This window comes from Manihot esculenta, chromosome 1, assembly GCF_001659605.2.
Source record: "Manihot esculenta cultivar AM560-2 chromosome 1, M.esculenta_v8, whole genome shotgun sequence".
Lineage (NCBI taxonomy): Eukaryota > Viridiplantae > Streptophyta > Magnoliopsida > Malpighiales > Euphorbiaceae > Manihot > Manihot esculenta.
The window spans coordinates 4,737,845-4,761,057 of NC_035161.2; the positions used below are offsets into that span (position 1 = coordinate 4,737,845).

At 30.3% G+C, this 23,213-nt stretch overlaps 2 protein-coding genes across 5 annotated transcripts; both read left to right on the plus strand.

Moving 5' to 3' along the window:
• On the plus strand, window positions 1-5,686 carry LOC110610346 (carbon catabolite repressor protein 4 homolog 3). Its single transcript, XM_021750266.2, has 13 exons — window positions 1-435; window positions 605-768; window positions 866-931; window positions 1,025-1,077; window positions 1,168-1,249; window positions 2,115-2,201; window positions 3,089-3,181; window positions 3,274-3,306; window positions 3,457-3,569; window positions 3,899-4,010; window positions 4,106-4,191; window positions 4,269-4,353; window positions 5,195-5,686. The coding sequence occupies exons 1-13, from the start codon at window positions 123-125 to the stop codon at window positions 5,330-5,332; spliced, it is 1,425 nt and encodes a 474-aa protein (XP_021605958.1). The 5' UTR covers window positions 1-122; the 3' UTR covers window positions 5,333-5,686.
• A 7,054-nt stretch (window positions 5,687-12,740) lies between these two features.
• On the plus strand, window positions 12,741-21,519 carry LOC110624698 (gastric triacylglycerol lipase). 4 transcript variants are annotated; one of them, XM_021769959.2, is made up of 10 exons: window positions 12,741-12,963; window positions 13,696-13,869; window positions 14,313-14,480; window positions 14,583-14,706; window positions 14,829-15,109; window positions 15,204-15,272; window positions 15,363-15,419; window positions 19,833-19,885; window positions 19,987-20,062; window positions 20,217-21,519. In XM_021769959.2, exons 1-10 carry the CDS (start codon window positions 12,923-12,925, stop codon window positions 21,175-21,177), a joined length of 2,004 nt encoding a protein of 667 aa, XP_021625651.1. In that variant the 5' UTR covers window positions 12,741-12,922; the 3' UTR covers window positions 21,178-21,519. The 4 variants fall into 4 exon arrangements, with proteins under 4 accessions (XP_021625651.1, XP_043809964.1, XP_021625660.1 ...); XM_043954029.1 differs by having other exon boundaries at window positions 12,742-12,991; window positions 13,691-13,869; window positions 14,313-14,706; XM_021769968.2 differs by having other exon boundaries at window positions 12,742-12,963; window positions 13,691-13,869; window positions 14,313-14,706.
• The last annotated feature ends 1,694 nt before the right edge of the window (window positions 21,520-23,213 follow it).

Here is a 23,213-nt window from a genome sequence, read left to right on the forward strand (position 1 = left end):
ATCACCTCAGTTTTCCAACGCATAACGTCCTCACTTTCTAAGCTCCCTATCCATGCTATCAATCCAAACTCCTCCCAACTCCCACCCACCAGCAATAGCTCTTTACCTCACAAAATCATTCAATGGGAAGTAGCAGCGCCTCTTCCTCTTGGCTTAGCCCACGCGCCACCGTCTTTAGCCTTGCCTCATCACCCAAGCGCGAACCTTTCTCCTCCTCCTTTTTCTCCTGCAAATCCTCCACCACCAATACTATCACCTGTTGCGCTACTGACCCCACTGATGATTCCTCCTCCACCTCCTCATCATCATCATCCTTATTATCTGCGTCCTATACTCGTCGGTGGTACAATCCTCTTAGGCGCAGGCCTTACGACCACCCTTCACCTGAAATTTTCCGCCATTGGGTAGAAGAGGATCAATCACAAGCATCCCAAGGTAACCAAGATCAATAGAATGATGGATAAGAATTGGGTTTTCGTTAAATTTCACAATCACTAACACAGTCTAACAAATATTGCACTATTTATTCATTAATAGCTGTTTTATATTGAATTGCTTTATATTTTGAAATCTAATTTGTAAATTTGTGCTTTTGAATTGCAAGAACGTTTTACCATGGTGTCATATAATATATTGGGAGACAGAAACGCTTTCAAACACAGAGATTTGTACAAGAATGTTGACCCTCTCTACCTGGAATGGGCACATCGCAAAAGGGCCTTAAATAAAGAATTAGCTGGATGGAATGCTGATGTTATCTGCTTGCAAGTAAGCTTCTTCTTCTTCTTCTTCTTCTTTTTGAAAGTCCAGACTTAAAAAATAAGTTGTCGCTTGAAATTTATGGATTCAAATGGGATTATGCTAGGAGGTAGATAGGTATTATGATTTACTGAAGCTTATGGAGAAAGCAGGATATGCTGGTTCTTACAAGGTTAGCAGTCAGCGCACTTTTGATATCTGAAACATCAAAACCTTTGTGCTTGCTTTTCTAGAGGAAGATTCATTCCATTTCTCATAATTGCAGCGACGTACGGGGGATTATGCTGATGGTTGTGCCATGTTCTGGAAAGCTGATAAGTAAGGAAAACGTTTCTTTATGTTCATTGGTTGCTTCTGAATTACTTTGGTTAAAAGAGAATTTTCAAATAAGTTGTTATTCCCAACTAGATTTCAGTTGTTGGAAGGAGAAAGCATTGAATTTAAGGCACTTGGTCTTCGTGATAATGTTGCTCAACTCTCCGTTTTTGAGGTAGCAATTCAGAAACATCCTCTATCTGCTGTTATATTTAAAGTAAAGCGGAAACAATTTCTTGCACTATCTTTAGTCTAGTTGATTTTATTTTATTTTATTTTTGTCCACATTCTTTACTCATTCAACATCTGAAATTGAATGGATATGTACAAAGCAAAAATTTGTAGTGAGTTGTTGCTTGTACTGTAAGGTCAGAACGTTAGAGGAAGACAAATGATGTTTGAATCTAATGATTATGTTATGACTTCTCAATTTTGTGTTGCGATCTCTTTTGTTGGACTTGGTTAATCTAACTGGTATACACTGACTTGAGTAACTAATTGTTGTTGACACTGGTACATAAAAATGAACATTGTACTGTCATAGTGGCATGCTATTGAATAAATTGACTAAATCACCGAGATAATCATCATATGGCCTTAGGCAGCCTTTTACACAATTCTGTCTATTAAGTTCCATATCTTGTATTCTGTAAATTTTATTTTTGAAACTGTTTGATTTCAAAGCAAGACTATCATACAGGAAATGTCTATTTTAGCAAAACTGCAACAAATGGTGCTGAGATTTATTTCTCTTTCTAATTAATGTTGCTTTGTGAGCTGAGATTAGTCTTACTTTTAAATGTTCAGAACCACTTTATCTAGTCTCGACTGTGCAATAAAAATAGCATTTGGCCTTTTTCAAGTTTTTCTGAGAACTTGGGGCTTCCATTTATTTTTATGAGAAACGTAGCGTTTGATAGAATATTGAACTAGTTTTCTTGTGTTGCCCTCCCCATTGCACTGGATTTTAACTTGCACTTTGTTCTCTTCCTTGTCAACAGTTGCCTCTTTCCTATTCTGACTTCATTTCATACAGGTAGATCTGTGAAGCTGAATCAAGGAGATTATTGGTTGGTAACATCCATGTCCTTTATAGTCCAAATAGAGGAGAAATTAAATTAGGTCAAGTAAGTACTCCTTTTATCTCGGTAACTACAATCTATGCTGAAAATTATTAACAAGCTTACATGAGGTGCCTCTAATGTTACTTTCTTATTAACTATTAGAGCACAAACTTTTCCAGAATGAAATAATAAAGTTCTTGCAATATATTTCTTTGATGGACACATTGAACTTGATAAATTTTGTTAGTAGTCCTGGCCATGAGCAGGATTAGAACCGGAACCGGTCAAGCCTGTGATTGATTTGAATAGTGACTGAACCAAACTGGAAGCAGAACGGGCCTGTTTGGTTCCTGGCCAAATTTGTTTCATTTAGAAAATATTAAACGTTTTGGAAAAAAATCTGGAGTGTTGGATTTGATCAAAACCAAGTGAACTGGATTCAACACAAACCAGAACCTTGGGGGGTTTTATGGGGCCAGTCAGGTTTATACCTCCAGTAAACTGGAAACTATCCTAATGCCCAGGTCTATTTATAAGGAAATTATTTACTGTTGAAAGCAGTCTTTGTTTTGAGATCACATTGCATCTGGTAGCCCAGCAACAGAGCAACTGGAAAAAATGTGTGTATATGTTAATAAAATATCACTGCCACCTCAACATACTTTTTTCATATGACTTGCATCATCAATCATGCTAGTCGTTGTCAATATCTTTTCTTTTGCATTCTCCAAATACATTGCAAGTCAATGTTTTTGAGCTTACATTATACATAATGGCCTTAATTGTTTTTAGAAATCATGTTATTGAATCCTGGTGGTTAAAATTTAAAATATCTGCTCTAAACAAATGAAGCTTAGGCTTGTATTTTGGTGCCTCTTACTCTTGATGGTTTATCAATCAGTAGGCACAATTTTCTCTGTTGTCTTAATACTGAATTGGTTGATTTGTAGATTCGTTTTCTTTTATCAAGGGCACAGATCCTTGCAGAGAAATGGGGCAATATACCAGTCATTCTTGCTGGTGATTTCAATAGCACTCCTCAGGTAAAATATTATAAATTTGACCTTTTTTTTTCACCATTATAGTTGCATTTGCTTCTTATGGAACTAAATTCATTTATTTTCATGCTTGACAGAGTGCTATATATAAGTTCTTGGCTTCATCTGAGGTAAACAGCTTTTCAAAGTTGTTTCATGTATTGGAATAATCATGGCTGTGGAATTGCAATATGCATAGAATACTTTCAGTAGTCTTATTAATAGTGTATCAAACAACTAATTTGGCTTCTTGATTGAGAATTGATATGTGCTGTTTGCAGCTGAATATCATGTTATATGACAGAAAACAGATGTCTGGTCAGAGGAATTGTGACCCCACACAAGTTTTTGGTCTCAAGACAGAATTGAGCACTCCGTTACATTTGATGGACAGGTAATCTTCTTTCTTTACATTGGTGGTAACACTAGGATATTCAGACGCTTGATGCTTCCCCTTTTGTCCATTTAGGCTGCACTATAGAATGTTGGGTTGTAAAAGTTTACAACCATATATATTAGAGTTGAGTTATAAGTTTGGAACTTAAAAGTTTTATTTATTCTCTCTCTTGTTATCTATTGCGCTTCATTTCTATCGTGTAGAAGCCTGTTGAAGAAATGTAACCACTGCGTTTTCTTTTTGTTCAAGTAATTAACTTCTATTGGATGTGGATATATTATCCCTTTAATAACAACTTGAAATGTCTCTGCTGCTTTTTCTTTTAGATTTTTGAAGAATTGCTGGACAAATGAAGAGGTTAAAGTTGCAACTGGCGACCCTGAGTGTCAGTTGCTTACTCATCCTCTGAAGCTTAGAAGTTCCTATGCGACACTTAAGGCATGTAGAATTTTACTTCTGTTACCTTTTGATGGCTTATTATTTGCATCCTCCAAGTCATATTATTTGAAAAAAATTTTGTGGACTGCATTCAGGGCTCTACAAGAACGAGGGACTTAAATGGTGAACCTTTAGCTACTTCCTACCACTCGAAGTTTCTTGGTACCGTTGACTATTTATGGTAAACACCTATACTAAAAAGCTGGTATTATGATGATGACGATGACAAAGCTATTAAAATATTGGCGTTTGACATAGGTACTCAGATGGTGTTGCACCTATACGAGTTTTGGATACACTTCCATTCGATACTCTCAGAAGGACAGGTGGTCTTCCATGCGAGGTAAGAATTATAGAGATAGCAATTTCTACCATCTGATGCCATAGCAATATCTACCATCTGATGCCATAGCAATATCTACCATCTGATGCCAGTTCACTTGAAAGTTAAACAAAGCTTTTCTATGAATGGAGTGAATTTTCATTTCATTTCTGTTAACAAACTAATAGGGAATACTGAATTTTTTCTGGAAATTAAAACATCAGTCCACTGTAGAATTTTAGTTTTCTTCTCTTCTTTTCAATAGCATCATATTTCACCAAGCTTGTTTATAAGAGTATGATGTTGATAACCCACCCCCATCCATTTTCACTGCTTACTGGCACTTTAGGTGACATCCTTTCAGCAGAGCACCCCTTTAAAATTATGCCGTCCCCCTGGAGATAATAATCTCCTCCAATTGTTGGCTATATGGGCAACTGAGGAAAACGCAACTCTCCTCCTAGGAACTGTTGATTCTGGTTATTTAAATATAAATTTTGGATGGTTGGACATTTTTAGCAAATAAAATTTGAGGAATGTAATTGTTTCAAATTGAAACAAGATTCAACTTGTATTTAATAGTATATATGATCAAAGATGAAATGACTATTTTGTTTACTGGATCAACTCTCGATCTCATTGACTACTTGTAAATTACCATTATATAATTATTTCATGGCACTGATTCTATACTAATCAGTAACCACATACTGATAAAATGGTTAGTAAAGATGGTACCATCTCAAATGACACTGTTGCACTCATGAAAATTGCTTGCAGAGTTGTTACTTGCTCAATATATGATATCTACAAATGAAAGTGTGATCATTGAAATCTAGTTTTGATTTTGGCAAATGTGCAGAAACTGGGAAGTGATCACTTGGCTCTAGTTTCTGAGTTTACCTTTACACAAGGAGCCAAAGAAGGAAGCACCACAAACAAAGCAACAGTCTCAGCTGCAGACACCTCATCTTCAAGAGAGGATGACAAATCAAAATGATGGATGCATATTGGCTGGCATGAACTTCCATGATTGAGATTGAAATTCCACATATCCACTCACTCTTTTTGTGTGTTTGTGTGGATTGCTTTCCTGATGAAACAATCAGCTGATCTCTTTGTTGAGCCAAAAGATAAGCAGATGTAAATGAATTCAGTTAGTTGAAAATTGAAACATTGATAACTCATTTACAATTGCAAGTAGTTCATAGAACATGTAATTTCTACCATCCTTCAACTGAAAAGATCAATTTGGATTACACTTGTTAAATTTTGTTATTCTCATTGTTTATAGTAAGGCGAGCACTATTCGGTTCCGAAAAAATTGACCGGACCGAATTAATTTGAAAATTCAGTTTGATTTTTTATACATTTCGGTTTGGTTTGATTTTTAATTTTAAAAATTTTGATTATTTTGGTTCGGTTCGGTTTTGATTAGAAAAAAATTAAACTGATCAGTGATAATAGTATATTATTTTCAATAATATAAAAAGGTTAGATCATATTAATATTAAAATATTTTAATTAAATTTAAAATACTAAAAATAAATGGTAAAAAATAAAAAATTTATTAAAATTTCAAATCGATCAAATTGAATCAAATTGATTCGGTTTGATTCAGTTTTTTATCAAAATTAGTTTGATTTGATTTGTTTAAATACTAAAATTTTAATTTTCAGTTTATATGGTTTAATTTGATTTTAAATTGAACCGATCGAATGCGTCCTAAACCAATTTTAATTCGTAAAATCCTCATTATTCTCATTGTTATGAATGTAATCTTAAAAATTTTGTTAAATTGATTCTTCAAGAGTTTGAAATTATTGTTGTAAATTTTATTTTTCTAGTTGAGATAATTTCTTTCAACTAGATTTTTATTTATCCCCATTGCCATGAAAATTACTTTGTTATCTAGGAAGAAAGTATTTTTGTTAATATCTGAAATATTTTTTAAATTCTTACCATCATCCTATAAGAAAATTTAAATATTTATTAAATTACTTTTTAAATTATTATCTTCATTCTAATATTTAATTTATTAGTTTATACCATTGTATGTACTGTTGATTTTATAAATTATATTATTGATATATATTAGTTACTTTCTTTTAATCACGTTGAATTCATTTTTTCTCATTGAAAATTTATTTATATAAAATTCTTTTTTAAACACTAAAATTTATAATTATTCCAACATTTCACGACTAATTATAAAATAATTATTAAATAATTAAAATTAATTATTTTGTAAGTGAAAAAATAGATTCAAAAGTTATTTGGATCAGTTTGGGTTGGTCTTTTTCAATTGGTATAAAAGCTAGTGGGAGGGCTACATGTGTAAGACGCGATGGAGCCCGAGATACTAGCAAACTAGAGCCGTCCGAAGTATTAGTGAACTACAATATCTAAAAGTCTAGTTCTGAATTTAGTTCCGACGATACTTACTTAATCCATCAATAGCGGATTACGGCAATTTCAAATTGTATATAATACCTCATATGAAACTATGATTGCAATTTCGAATTATATACAATAGCAAGCATAAAATTATTAAATAATTTAGATTAATTATTTTGGATCAACTGAAAAATGAGTTTAAAAATTATTTCAACCGAACGGAGTGTTTTAAACTTTTTACTTTATAAAAAATTCATTAATTGTAATTAAATAAGAGATTTTTTTTTATAAGACATTAGGTATATTGAAATTGAAAAATATTTTATTTAAATACTTGGTTAAGTGAATTAGATTTAATAAATTAAAAAAACATAAATATACACTTATACCTATGTAGAAAATTAAAAATTAAAAATTAAATTTAATATAAAAACTTTAAGTTGCTAATAAATAAAAATTACTAAGATTAATTAATAAAGCAAAGATTTTTTATGATTCCATATAATTAATTACTTTTTTAATTAAATTAGACTATGATATTAGCCTCTTATTTAATTTTTTAATCAATTTTAATACAAATCAATTTAGAATAAAAAAACGATTTATTTATTTATTTTTAAAAACATATTTAATGTTATATGACATATGAAAGTTATTATTTTAATTTTTCAGTTTTATAAGGCTAAAGTACTTTTTTATTTTTAATTGAAGAATTTAAGTATAAAAAGATTAATAATTTTAAATTTATATAAATTCTATAAATAATTTAAATAAAAATTTAAAACCGATTAATTAATTTAGTCATTATTTTAATAATATAAAAAATATAATGAAAATTTTCTCAGATATAAATTGTAGACTCTACAAAACACATCAAAATAAAGACTAAAAAATATAATTAATTTTTTTTATAATATTCTCCACTTTTTAAATAATTAATAAAGCAGATCTATCATTCCTCCAATTTTTTCACTTTTATATTATAAATTCAATTAAAAATTATATAATACATATATGAATTGAAACATAATATTACAAATCAATTGATGGAATAATAATATTAATTAAATTAATTAAACAATTCATATATATTATGTAGATATTAACAAATAAGATAATAAAATATATAATATGATTATATATTATGATGATTTTAAAGCTGGCTTTGTTTTAATAAAGTGGATAGGAATAAAAATTTATTAATGTTGTGAACTATTATATCTAGGGGAGAGCATAAATCATTCTGAACCGAAAAATCGAACCGAACCGATTAATTTTAGTTTAATGATTCGGTTAATCGGAAGGTTCGGTTCGGTTAGTATTTTTTAATTTATTTAGTTTTCGGTTCGGTTCAATTTAAACGTGTTAAATAACAAAAAAATTGAAAACCGATTTTATATATATAAATACTGATTTTATATATATTTTTAAATTTTATATGGATTTTTATGGATTTTTTAAGTATTATTATTATGTATTCAAACAATATTTATTGATAAATTTATGTGAAATATTTATTAAATTATTCTACTGAAATGAAATTAAAAGCAGAAAATTAAAAAAAAATACAGATTTCGGTTTGAATCGAATCGAACTAAACCGAATCGATTTTTATCGATTTGATTCGGTTCGGTTATTTTTTATAATCGGTTTTTTCTATTTTTAATATTTTTATAATTCAGTTTTCGATTTTTTCGGTTCGGTTTGGTTCGATTTCGAACCAAACCGACCGATTATACAGCCTAATTATATCTCATTGATAGCCGAGATTTAAATATGTATATAAATTGTGTTGGGGTGAATTAGCTAACTTAATTGTAATGTGATTTTTGATAATTTGAGATGATTTTGGAGTCTACTTAAGAAATTATTTTAAAATTAATATAGATTAATTTGCAGATAATTTTTATTTTTGTCGGATATATTTATTTTAAAATAGTATATGATATATATTCTTATTAATAGTTTTTTAGATGTATACTAGTTAGATTTAATTTTTCTTAAGTTTTACATAAATCTACCAAATATTAACAATTATTGATAATCGGTTATTAATTGTTATAATAGGAATTTTCATGAATTGGATTTTTTGAATAATATAATATTTTAGATATGTTTCGATCTTGGTAATAATTCCCATATCAGCTTTAAATTAGATTTAAATTTTATTTGTTGGTATTCATTACCACCTGAATCTATGGATATAAATAATTAATTGAATATATATATATATATATATATATATTTTCAACATCTAATTACCATTAAAAAATATTATATAATAAATTTTCATCACATTTAATTCACGTATTGCGTTGGATATAAAATTTATGATTAGTAATAAAATATTATTTTTTAGTTGAGACCTAATTCAATCTTTATAAATTTTTGAAAGGTTTATAATTTAGTCTCTGAGTATTGCCATTATTAACAAGTAAGTACTTGTATTTTTAAAAACCTATTAAAATGTCCTTATATTTTCTTACCGTCAACGAAATAGTCCTTCCGTCCTTTTTTCCATTAAAATTGAATAAAGGAGGTAGGATAAAATTTTTAAAATCCAATTTTACCCTTAAATAAAACCTCTTATTTAGTTTTTGGATATTGCCATTATTAATAAGTCAGTCCCTACATTTTTAGAAATCTATTAAAACATTATTATCTTTTCTTATATCTATTAAAATATCCTTATTGTTTCTTTCCGTTAACAAAATAGTCCCCCCTCCTCCTCCTCCTCTTCCAAAAAGAAGAAGAAGATGATGATGATGAAGGAGAAGAAAGAGAAGAAGAAGAAAGAGAAGAAGAAGAAGAAGGAGAAGAAGGAGAAGGAGAAGAGGAAGAAGAAGAAGAAGAAGAAGAAGAAGAAGAAGAAGAAGAAGAAGAAGAAGAAGGAGGAGGAGGAGAAGGAGAAGAAGAAGAAGAAGAAGAAGGAGGAGGAGGAGAAGGAGAAGAAGAAATAGAAAAAGAAGAAGAAGAAGAAGAAGAAGGAGGAGGAGGAGAAGGAGAAGAAGAAGAAGAAAAAGAAGAAGAAGAAGAAGGAGAAGAAGAAGAAGAAGAAGAAGAAGAAGAAGAAGAAGAAGAAGAAGAAGCAAAAGCAGAAGAAGAAGAAAAAGAAGAAGAAGAAGAAAAAGCAGAAGCAGAAGAAACAAGAAGAAGAAAAGGAAGGAGGAGGAGGAGGAGGAGGAAGAGGAAGAGGAAAAGAAAGGAGGGTAATTTGGTCTTTTATAATATTTTTAACGGCAAAAATAGACAGAAGGACTATTTCGTTGACGGAGAGAAAAGATAATAACATTTTAATAGGTTTCTAAAAATACAGGGACTGACTTGTTAATAATGGCAATACTCAGAGACTAAATTGTAAATCTCCCTAAATTTTTTGAGATATTTTTTTATAAAATTTTATTATAGTATCTATATCCGCCTTTAGTTTAAATAGACAGTCTGATAAATAGATATCTCTAAAAATTAGCTTATCAGACCTTTGAATAGTAATATAAGTATCAGTACTGAATATTTTTCTTATAATTATACGTACTCATAATAATAATATATTTTAATTCAGACATTTATTCATATAATTTTATACACTTTTTATAAATTTAAATAATCTACTGATCACTGATTTAAACGTTAAATTAATAAAAATTAATTGCTCTCATTTATTCTTTTTACAGAATCGCAAGTCATTTTCAATTTCTTGTCAATTATACTATTAATTTTTATCAATTATTAGGTTACTATAATTAATACAATGCAATTTGTTTTTTCACCGAACAAAAGAATTTGGAAATCCATCATCTAAGGAAAAATTATTTTTTAATCCTTAAGGTTTAACGTAATTAACATTTCTGTCCCTCTATTTTGGTGACCCAACACTTAAGTCATTCACTTTTTCTTCCGTCCAAATTCGTAGTCCTTCCGTCCATTTAAACCGTTTGGTCAAATAGTCAAAAGTGAGAGGTGATAATTTTTTCTAAAAATACCCTTCTCTCAATGTGAAATTTTTTTTTTCTCTTTCATGTTTTCTCCAGTTGCAGAAGAAGAAGAAGAAGAAGAATAAGAATAAGAAGTTGCAGAAAGGGTAGGAAGAAAAAGAAGAAAGAAGAAGAAGAACAAGAAGAAGTTGCAAAAAGGGTAGGAAGAAAAAGAAGAAGAAGAGATATTTGGGTTTGGGTTTAGAAGAAGAAGAAGAAAAAGAAGGAGAAGAAGAAGAAGAAGAAGTTGCAAAAATGGTAGGAAGAAGAAGAAGAAAAAAAAAGAAGAAAAAGAAGAAGAAGAAAGAAGAAGAAGAAGAAATTGCAGAAAGGGTAGGAAAAAGAAGAAGAAGAAGAGGCATTTAGGTTTGGGTTTAGTGAGGGTTAATTTTGTCAATTCACGTGTTCCAAACGGTTATTTTGGACGGAAGGACTACGAATTTGGACAGAAAATAAAGTGAGGGATTTAAGTGTTGGGTCGCCAAAATAGAGAGACAAAAGTGTTAATTACGTTAAATCTCAGGGACTAAAAAATAATTTTTCCATCATCTAATGAGCAGCGCTTTGACTCGTCACCGTAGTCGTCTAACAATCTAGTGATTTTATGTAGAAAGAATTGTGGGACCGGTAAGCCACTAAAATTTAAACATAAAAATTTTTATTGAAAATTCCCATTTTCTATGAGTAATTTTTATATTTTTTTAGTTGAAATTTGTATTTTATTAGTTAATATTCATCAATAAATTAATTTATTAAAATAATTATACAAAATAAAAATATACACTCTATCTATAAAAATAATTGTATTAGTACATAAATTAAAAAATATAATAATTTAATTTTATGTATTTTCTATCCATATTACTTTATGATTAATTTTTTTGATACTACGTTTAATAAATATTATTTCTTATTTAATAATTATATTAAAATGTTATGACTAAAATTTAATTTTAAAAATAATTTATAATTAAAAAATGTTAGATCTATTTTTGTGGGAGCGATATAATGACGTACATTATTCAATATTTTTGAAAAATTATTATTTAATTTCATATAAAAGAATTAATTAATTAATTTCTTCATTTTTATTTAGATAATTATTAAAGGAAAAAAGAAAAATATAGCGTGAAAAAAAGAGAAAGTAAAATAAAAGTAGTGAAAATATTATTTTATTTTTATTGTTTTGGATGCTAGAAAGAAAAATAAGAGTGAAAAATAATTTTTAAATAATTAAATAATTATTTTTATTTTTTTTAGTAGTATTAAAAATAAATAATTATCGAGATAAAAAGGTATATTTATTTTTCATTTTTATTCTCATGAAATTAAAGAGAAAGTGCATAGTAATTTTAATTTTAATTTTTTCTTTTTATTTTATTTTTTTATTTAAATAAAATAAAAGGAATATATTTTTTGTTTTTCTTCTCTCTTATTTTTCTTCCATTTCAACACAATGTTAATTTTAAATATTTAAAAGTATATTAATTAATTTTAATAATGTTAAAAAAATAAAATACTCAATATAAATAAATTAATTAATAAATTTTTTTATAAAATTAAAATTCTAATTAATAAATTTTTTATACTATAAAAATTAAATAAAAAATATTTAATAAAATCAATGAAATAACTTATTAATAAATTCTTTAAAATTTTAAAAATATTTTAATATATTTTTCAAAAAATCATCTTCTTTTTCATATTAATAAACTAAAAAGTAAAATTTTTTATGGATAATTAATATTTCTGACGGTTGGTACAATCATGTGCACACCCTTATTGGATTTGGACCGGAACTTTCTACGCCCATCGTAGCCGTCCACGTGGAATCTACGATCCAGATTAAATGGTTATCCACATGTGCACACATTAACCATGTCCCATCGCACCACTATCTCAGAAGTCAGAACTGACTCATTACCACGTGTCCTTAACAACGCAAAAAGAAAGCGACACCTATCACGTCTGTCCAATGAGACATGAACACGTGTGCTCCCGACATAAAATCAGCTCCTTTACAAATTCCCATTAATGACGTTCTTCGTAAGGCAAGAAAGAAAGAATCGCCGTTGCTTCGCCTCGTAAATCGGTTTTGGATTTCATTTTCCTCTAAATTCTCTCTCTGTTATTGACTATCCGATTTTTTCTTTCTGTTTTGGCTGTGATTTCGATTTTAGATTTCCCCTAATAAATTGAGAAATCGCTGAAGATCAATTATGCAGCGATTCGTTGATACCGTCCTTGCTGTTACCAAAGAGTGAGTCCCTCCTCTTCGAAACCTTCAGGTTCATTTATATATTCACATTTGATACCTTCTTTAAAAAAAAATTAAAAATTGGTGGCTGTTTAATTAATTATTGTTTGTAAGTTCTTTTGATGGTTTCTGTTTGAATTGTTGAATTTTTTTTATAATTTTGTTGGTTTTGATTTTTTTTTTTTTGGAATTTAATGGTCAGGGTTTTATTTACTTTTCATTCGCTATTCTGGAAATAAAATTTTAAGTGCTGCTGCTGGTTTTTTGTTTGGTAATCGTTTAATTCATGTAATTTTGAGGCTCCGATCAACTGTTGTAAGGTGTTCGATTTGCAGCCTGACTGATTAATTTTGGGGTTCCGAAGAAAATGTTTTAGCTATTTTTCTTAAAAAAAATTTTTATTACTGGGAATTTCATTTGATAGTAGGCATTTAATTTAGCTTAGAAATGAAACTTTCTACAGAGATTGGTTAACTCTTAGCTGAAGAATGTGGTTGAGTAATGCAGATGAATTCTTAATAAACAATGCTGCTGTAATTATAAAAAATAAAATAAAATAAAATAAAATAAAGGGTTCTGAAATCTGAATTCTTTAATATTTGTTAATGGTATGTTTTAATCCATATTATTTCCCCCCTTCTGAGAGGGGCTATAAGCTTGGTGTTGGTAGCAAGTTATTGGCTGTTGTTAGTGCATCTTCATTAGAAAAGTTTTTTGTTTTGGCTTTTAGTGCAGGTCAGTAAAGACATTCACTTACGAGTCTCTGCATAATATAGTAAGGCTGATAAATGGAGTATCAGCACTCCTGTTGACACTGTTGCCAGGGAAGGCTAATATCCTTGAAGGTCTTCATGGCTGGGAGCTTAGGCCAACTGTTCGTGGGCCTCGATTCCCCCGCTGGATGGAGAAGTAAGTTTAGATCGTAATACTGAAATCTTCTACATAAATGATCAACTAAGATCTTCCATTTGTAATTGGCTATTCTAGAATGATCCTTTTATGTATATTTGATGCTTTTGTTGGAAATTTTTAATGTCCCTATTGTGAGTACAACTTTGTGAAGTAAAACTATACTGCTGTTGAGGGAAGTAGGGGGATTGCATTGGACTTGACTATTTAAGAGACTCTGTTCTTATTATAGATTTCTATTGCAGGGGGTGGAGGGACATTTATTATTACCTGTGATTAACTTTTCGTACTTAAACTTTACTCAAATTTATGGTTATTATAATATCCACATGTTGTTTCTTGCTTTATAGCTAGCTTATACTGGGACTCCTAATTGGTGTTGATATTCCTTCTATTTCTTTTCTTTTTTGGCTGATTTGGGGGCGGATTGTTGATGATTATAGTGGAGTGTCCTCTTTCAACAAATTCATACATGATCTATCAGTGGATTCTGATTCTTCAAGTGAGGATTATTCATCAGCAGAAGAAGATAGTGATGGATTATGCCCTGCATCACCATTATCTCAAAGTTCACGAGTCTCGCGAGCAAATTCTTTCAGGAAGAACAGCGGGTATTGGGCAGGATACACTACCCTCTTATTGTCATGGATTCTCTTTCCTGTGAGGTTTTTGCTGGGGATACCATTATTTCTTTGTCGTTTATTTTACATTAGGGGGTCATCAACCTCCTTGAGGGGAAGCCATATGCCTTCACGATTACATTCTATTAGGAGAGGTCATAATCCAAAGGATCATGTCATTCATCACACAACTGACAGGAGACGTGGAGTCATTGAGGTGCTTCATCAAGAACTTCAATATATTACCTATCCTTGTTCCTTTTCTCTCTTTTCTGCTTCTCTCTGCTTCACTTGTCATTAATGTGCAATTTCTCATGCTTTTTTTTTTTTCAACAACAGGATCTTCATTTGGCAATTGAGATATTCATAGAAGCAATTTTTGATTTTTTCCACAAAGCTGCACATTTTCTTCTTTCTCCATCAGAAGTTTTGAGAGTACTATACAGATGGTTTTCAGGTCAGAGAAGTGGCCATGAAGATACTAATGGCGTGCCAGATACATCTGTTCCCACTGCTACACTTGGGGAGGATGATCCAACTCCCACAGAAAGGAAAACTACTTTCCACCAGTCTCTGAACACAGATGCGCGGACATGTCAGGATGTAATAACAGAGCTTGGGTAAGTGCACTTCTAGTCAACTTAACTTGGTCCTTCCGCTCTTCGTGTTTAGCCACTTATGCTCTCCTGGTTTTCCCTTTTCTTTCTGTTGTAGATACCCATATGAAGCAATTCGCGTGATCACTTCAGACGGATATGTTCTTCTTTTAGAAAGAATTCCCAGGTATTTGTTTGTTTCTTCTCCAGCCAACAAGTTGTGATTGCTTAAACAACTAGTGCCTGAATCAGCAAACCTGCTCTTTTGATGATGCAGACGTGATTCACGAAAAGCGCTTTACCTTCAACATGGGATCTTGGATTCATCTATGGGGTAAGTTCTCTCTCTCTCTGGTTAGTTAGTTCATACTTCATAAAGCAGAATTGCCTGCAAAATGTTGCAGATGTGTCAATTTAGATTTTTTTTTATCAGAACTTTATTTTATAATGATTAAGCATATGATTTCACAATATAGTGATTAGTTTTATTTTTCTATTTAGTGCTTTTTTATATATATTTTAACTGTTTTTTTTATATCTACTTAATTAAATATAATTTTCAACTCTTCAAAGAGGTTTAAAATTTACTTATTATGGTCCTAGATTTACTAATTCTTGTAATTTCTATTGTAAACAAAATTTAGACAGTAAGTTTGCACCTATAATACAATATAAAAGGAAAGGGTTAACAACAGAGCATATTGTGGTTTTGATATTATTTTAGGCTAAATGCATATTTGCACACCTGTACCTTAGTTTAAAGGTATATTTTTTCTAAACTTAGGAGTGTGCAAGGCATTGTGCCTATTATTTTATGTTTGTAAATGAAAAGGCTGTATTATCACCATAACACATAATAAATTTTGTATCTAACTAATGCTTTTGGATGGTGGAAAACAAAAAGATGTTAGAAATTTTAGAAAAGTAAGGAACTTCTGTACCAGAAATAATGGTATCTCCAATTATAGCCCTGATGTTATGAATTAAACATTTGTCTACATGATTAGAAAAGTAACTGATTTGGTATGAATTAATTAAAAATATCACTGGTAGTTAATTAGTATGATCAATCATAAATATCTGAAAGGACTAGGTAAGTTTTTTTAAAAAAAAAAAACTCTTGAAAAATGAATTGAAAGCAATATGCATACATTTATATATATTACCTATTAATTTTATTAAAAAGATATAAAAAATTTAATTGTAGATGGGATGTGTGTGTGTGTGTGTCTTTCTTTTTAATTCCAAACCATGTCCTAAATATAAAATCAATGTGAACCTAATGATTTTGTTGGGCCAAGCTCAAAGTATCAAGCTAGCAAGTTAAAATTTAAAACAAAACAATTAACCATCTGCCAATTATTCTTTCATAAACTTGTTGCCTTCTCTTGGGCTTTTTGTTTCTTCCCTTTCTTTTCTTTTGAATGGCCATTTGCTGCCCTTCTCTTATGAATCGATCAATTTGTAATGATTCACCTTCAATTCATGCGATTCTTGTCCAATTCTGGCTACTTACAATCCACCCAACAATTTATATCATTAGGCTAATAATTTGATAGGAAGCAAATAATGCATAATATTTGGGCTTACTATGATTGTAAATATGTGGTGGGTTGGATAAAATGACGGATAATCCAAGTGCCATAATTAAATATTTCCATGGAAATTTCACTGGTTGATGCTAAACATGCAAATTACTGTTAAAAGAATGTAAACAAAATTTTTGTATGTATACATGTAGTATGGAAAAAAAAAATTATAGTGCTATAATTTCATTATTAATAGTCTGAAATGAACAATTAGGGATGATTTTTTTGATAGAAAAATAATTTTCATTCTCATATTATAATTGCAGTGTATCAACAGTATTGATTGGTTGTAATTTATTAAGACATTATATTTTATAAATTAATATTATTAAAGTATTTATTTAAGAGAAGATATGGATTCTCTTTTACATTTAATAATTTTATTAGATTTTATTGAAGTTATATGAAAACATTTAAATGATATTCCCTCTTGGTATAACATAAAACAGAATGGTTTCTTTTCCAAAATTATTGGTCCTTTGAACAGTGATTTAGGGTAGAGGTTAGAGGAGAAAAAAAAGCTTATAGAAACAATATCATAGTAACAATGTCATAGATATTTTTAAACTAACATTTCTAAACATTTATATTAAAAAAACCCCTAAATGGGTGTTTGACAGGGATGGAAATATGCATGGCGTAGTAGCGTGGAGGAGGTATTGTTTGGACTGACATTCTAATAAAAAAGATTATCCAATTTTAAAAAGGAAAATTTACTGTTTAGTTCCTGAGTTTTTGCTATTATTAACAAATGAATCCTTCAATTTTGAAAATTGTATTAAAATTTCCTTACATAATTAAACTGTTAACTAAGCCTGCACAGCACCACATTAGGCCAGCTTTTAAAGAACTCCTTGATCACATGCAAGACCAACGAGATCGACGGATTGCAACCAATAAAGGCTGAAGGGGCAAAATCAGTGATTGACTTGTGGTATTCTTGTATTTCACTATTAATCTTTATAGGAGCTTTACATGACTATTTCTACACATAGAATTACAACTAAACAGGAAGTAAATAATCAAAGAATAATCATACAAATAATTAAGAATTTTAATTTATGCCTAAAATCTGTAATCAAATCATATCACTAGAATTAGCAAATAAGTGAACATAACTCATAACACATCAGTGCATTTTCTTTCACTTTCTCGAGAAAATTTGACTGCATTTTCTCTATCGTCACTTTTCTAATAATACCCATTTGTAATTTTTGCATATCCGGATCTACTATCTCGGCATTGTACTTCTAATTTAAGATTTAGCTAAAATTTTATGGCTTTAGATCTGGTTGTTTTCTTTCTTCGATATCTTTGGTTTCTAGATTGAATTTGCAGAATCCCATGTTCAGAGCAATAAGAATGGTTAAATTTGGGCCAGGCCTAACTCACCCCAAAAGATAGCTGAAGGGGGAGGAGTGCCTATGGCCCATATAAGGGGCACATTACCCCTTTCCACAATCGATGTGGGATTCAACACACCCCCTCATGCCTAGAATTTTTACTGGTGCGTGGCACATTTATGGGGCGTCCAACATTAGATGGGAGGCTCTGATACCATGTTAAATTTGGGCCAGGCCTAACTCACCCCAAAAGCTAGCTCAAGGGGAATGAGTGCCTATGGCTCATATAAGGGGCACATTACTCCTTTACTCCTTTCCACAACCGATGTGGGATTCAACACACCCCCTCACGCCCAGAATTTCTACGTGGCACATTTATGGGGCGCCCAACATCGGATGGGGAGGCTCTGATACCATATTAAATTTGGGCCAGGCCTCACTCATCCCAAAAGCTAGCTCAAGGGGAGGAGTGCCTATGGCCCATATAAGGGGCACATTACCCCTTTCCACAATCGATGTTTCCCCTCACTCAAAACAAAGCCTTAAGGGAATTGGGCAGGTAATAGATGCCGGCATGAATGACTTGGCTATTGCAAGAGCTGGTACCGACGCCAATGTCAAGGCGAAATCCACCACTAATACCTCTCTACCTTTGGGAGCAAGCTCTCTTGCCAGTGCTATGCCCACAACACCTACTCCTATCACCACACAATCTACCTTCTCTCTTGGTGTGCTTGAGGTTGAAATTGAGCTTATTCTTATTTTGAAGCTTCAAATTGTGTGCTTGAGCGTCTTCCTCCTCCACAACAAATAATCTTCAAATTTAGACTTTGCCCATTTTGCCGTAGGACTAAATGATAGAGGATTAGTCTCCTTATCTCAATGGTGTTTGATTTGGTTTTAATCTGTGAGGGTGAGTCTCCAACAAGTTTGTGATTTCTTTGCTAGTTATGGGAATGACGATAAATTGAGATTGAAGAAGGCAAAATTAGGTTTTAAAAATTTCATCTCTCATCTTTTATCTCTTTTTAACGGAAAAGAGAACGGAATTACTTAATTGTTAACGATTTAATTATGTGAGGATGTTTTAATACATTTTTCAAAATCTAGGGATAGGGATTTCTTTTTAGTGTATATATAAAGTATAATTATAACGTATAAGAAGGGGAAAAGTGTTTGAAATTATGAAATACTGGAGATAGTAGCATTAGAAACATAAATTTTCTGGGAGCTTCTTATGCTTCTGTAGCCTTTATGTATATTATTTGGCTAAAAATGGAGTGAATCAGTGTAGTTCTATTGAACAAGGTCATTTGTTTAGCTTAGAGTTGAGAGTGCAGAGTTCAGACTATTGCCAGTCTGGGAACAATTGGAACTAATAAAAGGAAGGTATTTACTGAATACTGATGCTTTTCTTGAATAGAATGTGGTCAAATCAAATACACTTCCTAACAAAGTTCAACATTGTTCATGAGAAAATTTTTGGAATTGGCATGTGTTTCAGACTCTATGAATGCAAAAAATACTTGGTCATTCTGAGTATGAGTTTTCTTGCCATTCTGCGAACAGAGCCTAAAGTTAGGAATGTATTAGTAACTATCCTCTTTTCTCCAATAAAGATGCCCATGCAACTATGAGTTTGATCTCATCCTCTTAGATTTGTTAGTCTCCTCTTATAAGGTTCCTTTTTAATTTACCCTATCATTTTAAGCTTGTGCAGTTAAATTTTGTCTAATTAGATTTATTGCTGGTTCATTCTTTATTCATCTTCTTGATCCTTCTCATGTATTCACTTCTTTTCTACTTGTCGGCCAGTTGGGTGTCTAATGGGATTGTTGGCTCTCCAGCTTTTGCAGCATATGATCAAGGTTGGTAACATTTGCCTCAAGACTATGTGCATCTTCTGATACATTATTATTATTATTATTATTAAAATTGAAGAACATGCTGCTGTTTCCTTATTATGCAGGGTTTGATGTTTTCCTTGGGAATTTTCGTGGTTTGGTTTCTCGGGAACACGTTGACAAGAACATTTCCTCACGGAAGTAAGTCAATATTGGTATTGTGGTGACCTTTTAACGGGCAACCATCTTTAACGCATTTCCATATTTGACAATGAAAAATGCAGGAAGGAAAAGTTTCTTTTTTGTACTCGATTAAGATGATGATGACTTAATTGGAAGTAACAAATTGATGCAGGTATTGGAGGTATTCCATCAATGAGCATGGGATGGAGGACATTCCAGCTATGATAGAGAAAATTCACCAAGTTAAAACTGCAGAACTGAAAATTAGCCAGCCAGAGCTTGAGGGAGAAATGAGTGATGATCAGCCTTACAAACTCTGTGCGATTAGCCATAGCCTGGGAGGAGCTGCCATGCTGATGTATGTTATAACACGCCGCATTGAAGAAAAGCCTCATAGACTTGCAAGATTGATTCTATTATCGCCTGCTGGTTTCCATCACGACTCCACTCTGGCATTTACAGCCATGGAATATCTGCTGCTTCTGCTGGCCCCTATTCTAGGACCTATTATACCTGGCTTGTACATACCAACAAGATTTTTCCGCATGTTGGTGAACAAGTTGGCTCGAGACTTCCACAACTACCCTGCAGTTGGAGGGCTGGTACAAACCCTAATGAGTTATGTCGTCGGTGGAGACAGTTCAAATTGGGTAGGAGTATTAGGATTGCCACACTACAACATGAATGACATGCCGGGACTTTCATTCTATGTAGCACACCACCTTGCACAAATGAAACATGCAAAAAAATTCATAATGTATGATTACGGAAGTGCATCTGCCAACATGGAGGCATATGGATCTCCAGAGCCTTTAGACTTGGGCGAATACTATGGGCTCATTGATATTCCTGTTGATCTGGTTGCTGGAAGGAAGGACAACGTGATTCGGCATTCAATGGTGAAAGTACATTACAGGTTGATGAAGGATGCTGGTGTAGATGTATCGTATAAAGAGTATGGGTATGCTCACTTGGACTTCACATTCTCTCACCATGAAGAACTGTTAGCCTATGTGATGTCACGCTTGCTGCTCGTGGAGCCTTCTCAGAAGCAAGCATTTAATCAGAAGGGGTCGAGATCGAAGAGAAAAGGCGAAGTAAACCATGTAATAAGGAGGACAATGCTCAAGTAGTTGTGCTGCCTTCTCTGAATTTGGCATACTTATCGTATCTTTAGAACCAAATTGTTGTACATGATTGGATAGACTTTAGTAGATATATACACAGTCCAGTCCAGTCCAGTGTAATTAATTATAGAGTTAGCAGCAGAAAGGTACAAGTCTCGGTTGCCTTCCCAACTAGTTTTTGCGGGAGAGCATGACTTGTCTCGATTGGTTTACTCTTGTCAGAAAATTGTATCCTTGTTGTAGGGTGATGTTTGTAACTTGTATGATAAAGGGACTAGGATTTCAAAGATCAATATCCTTATCCTACACAATGATAAGTATGTTCTAATATTGAATAGGTTTTAGCAATCCTTTTTCAGGTATCACCTTTCAATTATTAGAATTAAACTCTAACATCGAGCAGGTTAGGGTGGTGGTGTTATTTTCCTTCAAAGAGCTTCCTTGAAAAAAATTATATTTTAGACATTTATTTAAATTTGTATAGAATTTGGTTTGAATGTTTTTAAGCTAAATCAATCTAATGAATGATTCAATAATTTATAATTATAAACAATTTTGTATGCCAACAATAAAATTAATAGATAAAATATATTTATAAAATATATTTATAAGTCTTACAGAATCACATGAAAGCCCACTAGAATCTAATATAAGTTTAAGTCGTCTAATATAAATTTAAGTCAAAACAACATAAGAAAATAGATTTAAAGATAATCACCTTGGACCTAATAGCATCATTAAATTAAATATACATAGTATATAATCTAATTACTCTAATATAAAGTTTCAATATAAATATATATATATAATTTAATTACTTCAATGTAAAATTTTGATATAAATATTTACTTTAATTTTTATTCCTTTCATTTAAAATAAAATAATTTATAATAATTCAATTTATTTTTTTAATAATTAATTTATTTGAAAATAAAGGAATTCATTTCTTTTCTTTTAATTTAAATATTTTTCGTATAAATAAATCATACTAAAGGAGCACAGTGAAATGGAAAAAAAACTTTAATTCATTTTTTGTAAATACATATAGTATTTTTCAATTATGTGAAGATAGTAAGTTTACAATTAAATAAAAAATTATTCTCATAAATATTTTTATTTTTAGTTTAAAATATTTACAAGTACATTTACTCCTTCTCATTGTTATTATTGTTAAAATACATTGTTTTTATAAAATATTAAATACATAGTAGCACAAGTATGAATTAGAGTCAATTTTAGATTAATATAAATTAAGCTTATAAAAATAATTATGGGTGCAAAAATATTTTCCAAAAGTATGTTAAAAATTTTTAAAATTAATATTTGTAAAAATAAGTTATATTTAAAAAATATTTTTATTGAAAAATATTTTTTATATTTTTCAAGGAATTAACTTATTTTTTATTTAATTTTAGTTTAAAAAATAAAATTTATTAACAAATATATATGGAGAGGTTTTAGATTCCGTTTATTTTATAAAAAATATTTTTTAAGCAAATATTTTTTTATATTTTTTGGTATTTGGACATTCAAAAAATTTAATTAATAAAAAATATTTTTTTAATTAAAAAATAAATCATTTTTAAAAAATAATTTTTTTATTTTTTATGAGATACTTAATCTTTTATATATAAATTTATTAATAAAATTTATTTTTATATTAAAATTAAATAATAAAAAATAAAACATCTCGTTAAAAAATATTTTTCACATAAAATATAAATTATTTTTTTAAAAAATAACTTTAATAAGGATTTCAAAATAAAAAAAAAATAATTTTTTTAAAGAAGAATTTTTTAAAATAATTTATTTTTTAACTAAAAAAAATATTTTTTAACTAAAAAAAATATTTTTTAACTAAAAAAAATATTTTTTAACTAAAAAAATATTTTTTAACTAAAAAAAATATTTTTTATTAATTAATTTTTCTGCAAATCTCGAATACTTAAAAAATTAGAAATCTCATTTCAATGCGACTAATATCATTTGACAATGTCTGTAAGTTGACTTCTCTTAAATTTTTTTAAAAAAAAATTTAACAA

What these genes read in the sequence shown, in the direction of transcription:
- LOC110610346 (XM_021750266.2), top strand. Translation starts at nt 123, where the DNA reads ATGGGAAGTAGCAGCGCCTCTTCCTCTTGGCTTAGCCCACGCGCCACC. An exon ending in CTCAACTCTCCGTTTTTGAG is followed by an intron (nt 1,250 to 2,114) that starts GTAGCAATTCAG and finishes TCATACAGGTAG; the next exon opens with ATCTGTGAAGCTGAATCAAG. An exon ending in GGTACCGTTGACTATTTATG is followed by an intron (nt 4,192 to 4,268) that starts GTAAACACCTAT and finishes CGTTTGACATAG; the next exon opens with GTACTCAGATGGTGTTGCAC.
- LOC110624698 (XM_021769949.2), top strand. Translation starts at nt 12,923, where the DNA reads ATGCAGCGATTCGTTGATACCGTCCTTGCTGTTACCAAAGA. An exon ending in GATGTAATAACAGAGCTTGG is followed by an intron (nt 15,110 to 15,203) that starts GTAAGTGCACTT and finishes TTTCTGTTGTAG; the next exon opens with ATACCCATATGAAGCAATTC. An exon ending in AAGAACATTTCCTCACGGAA is followed by an intron (nt 20,063 to 20,216) that starts GTAAGTCAATAT and finishes AAATTGATGCAG; the next exon opens with GTATTGGAGGTATTCCATCA.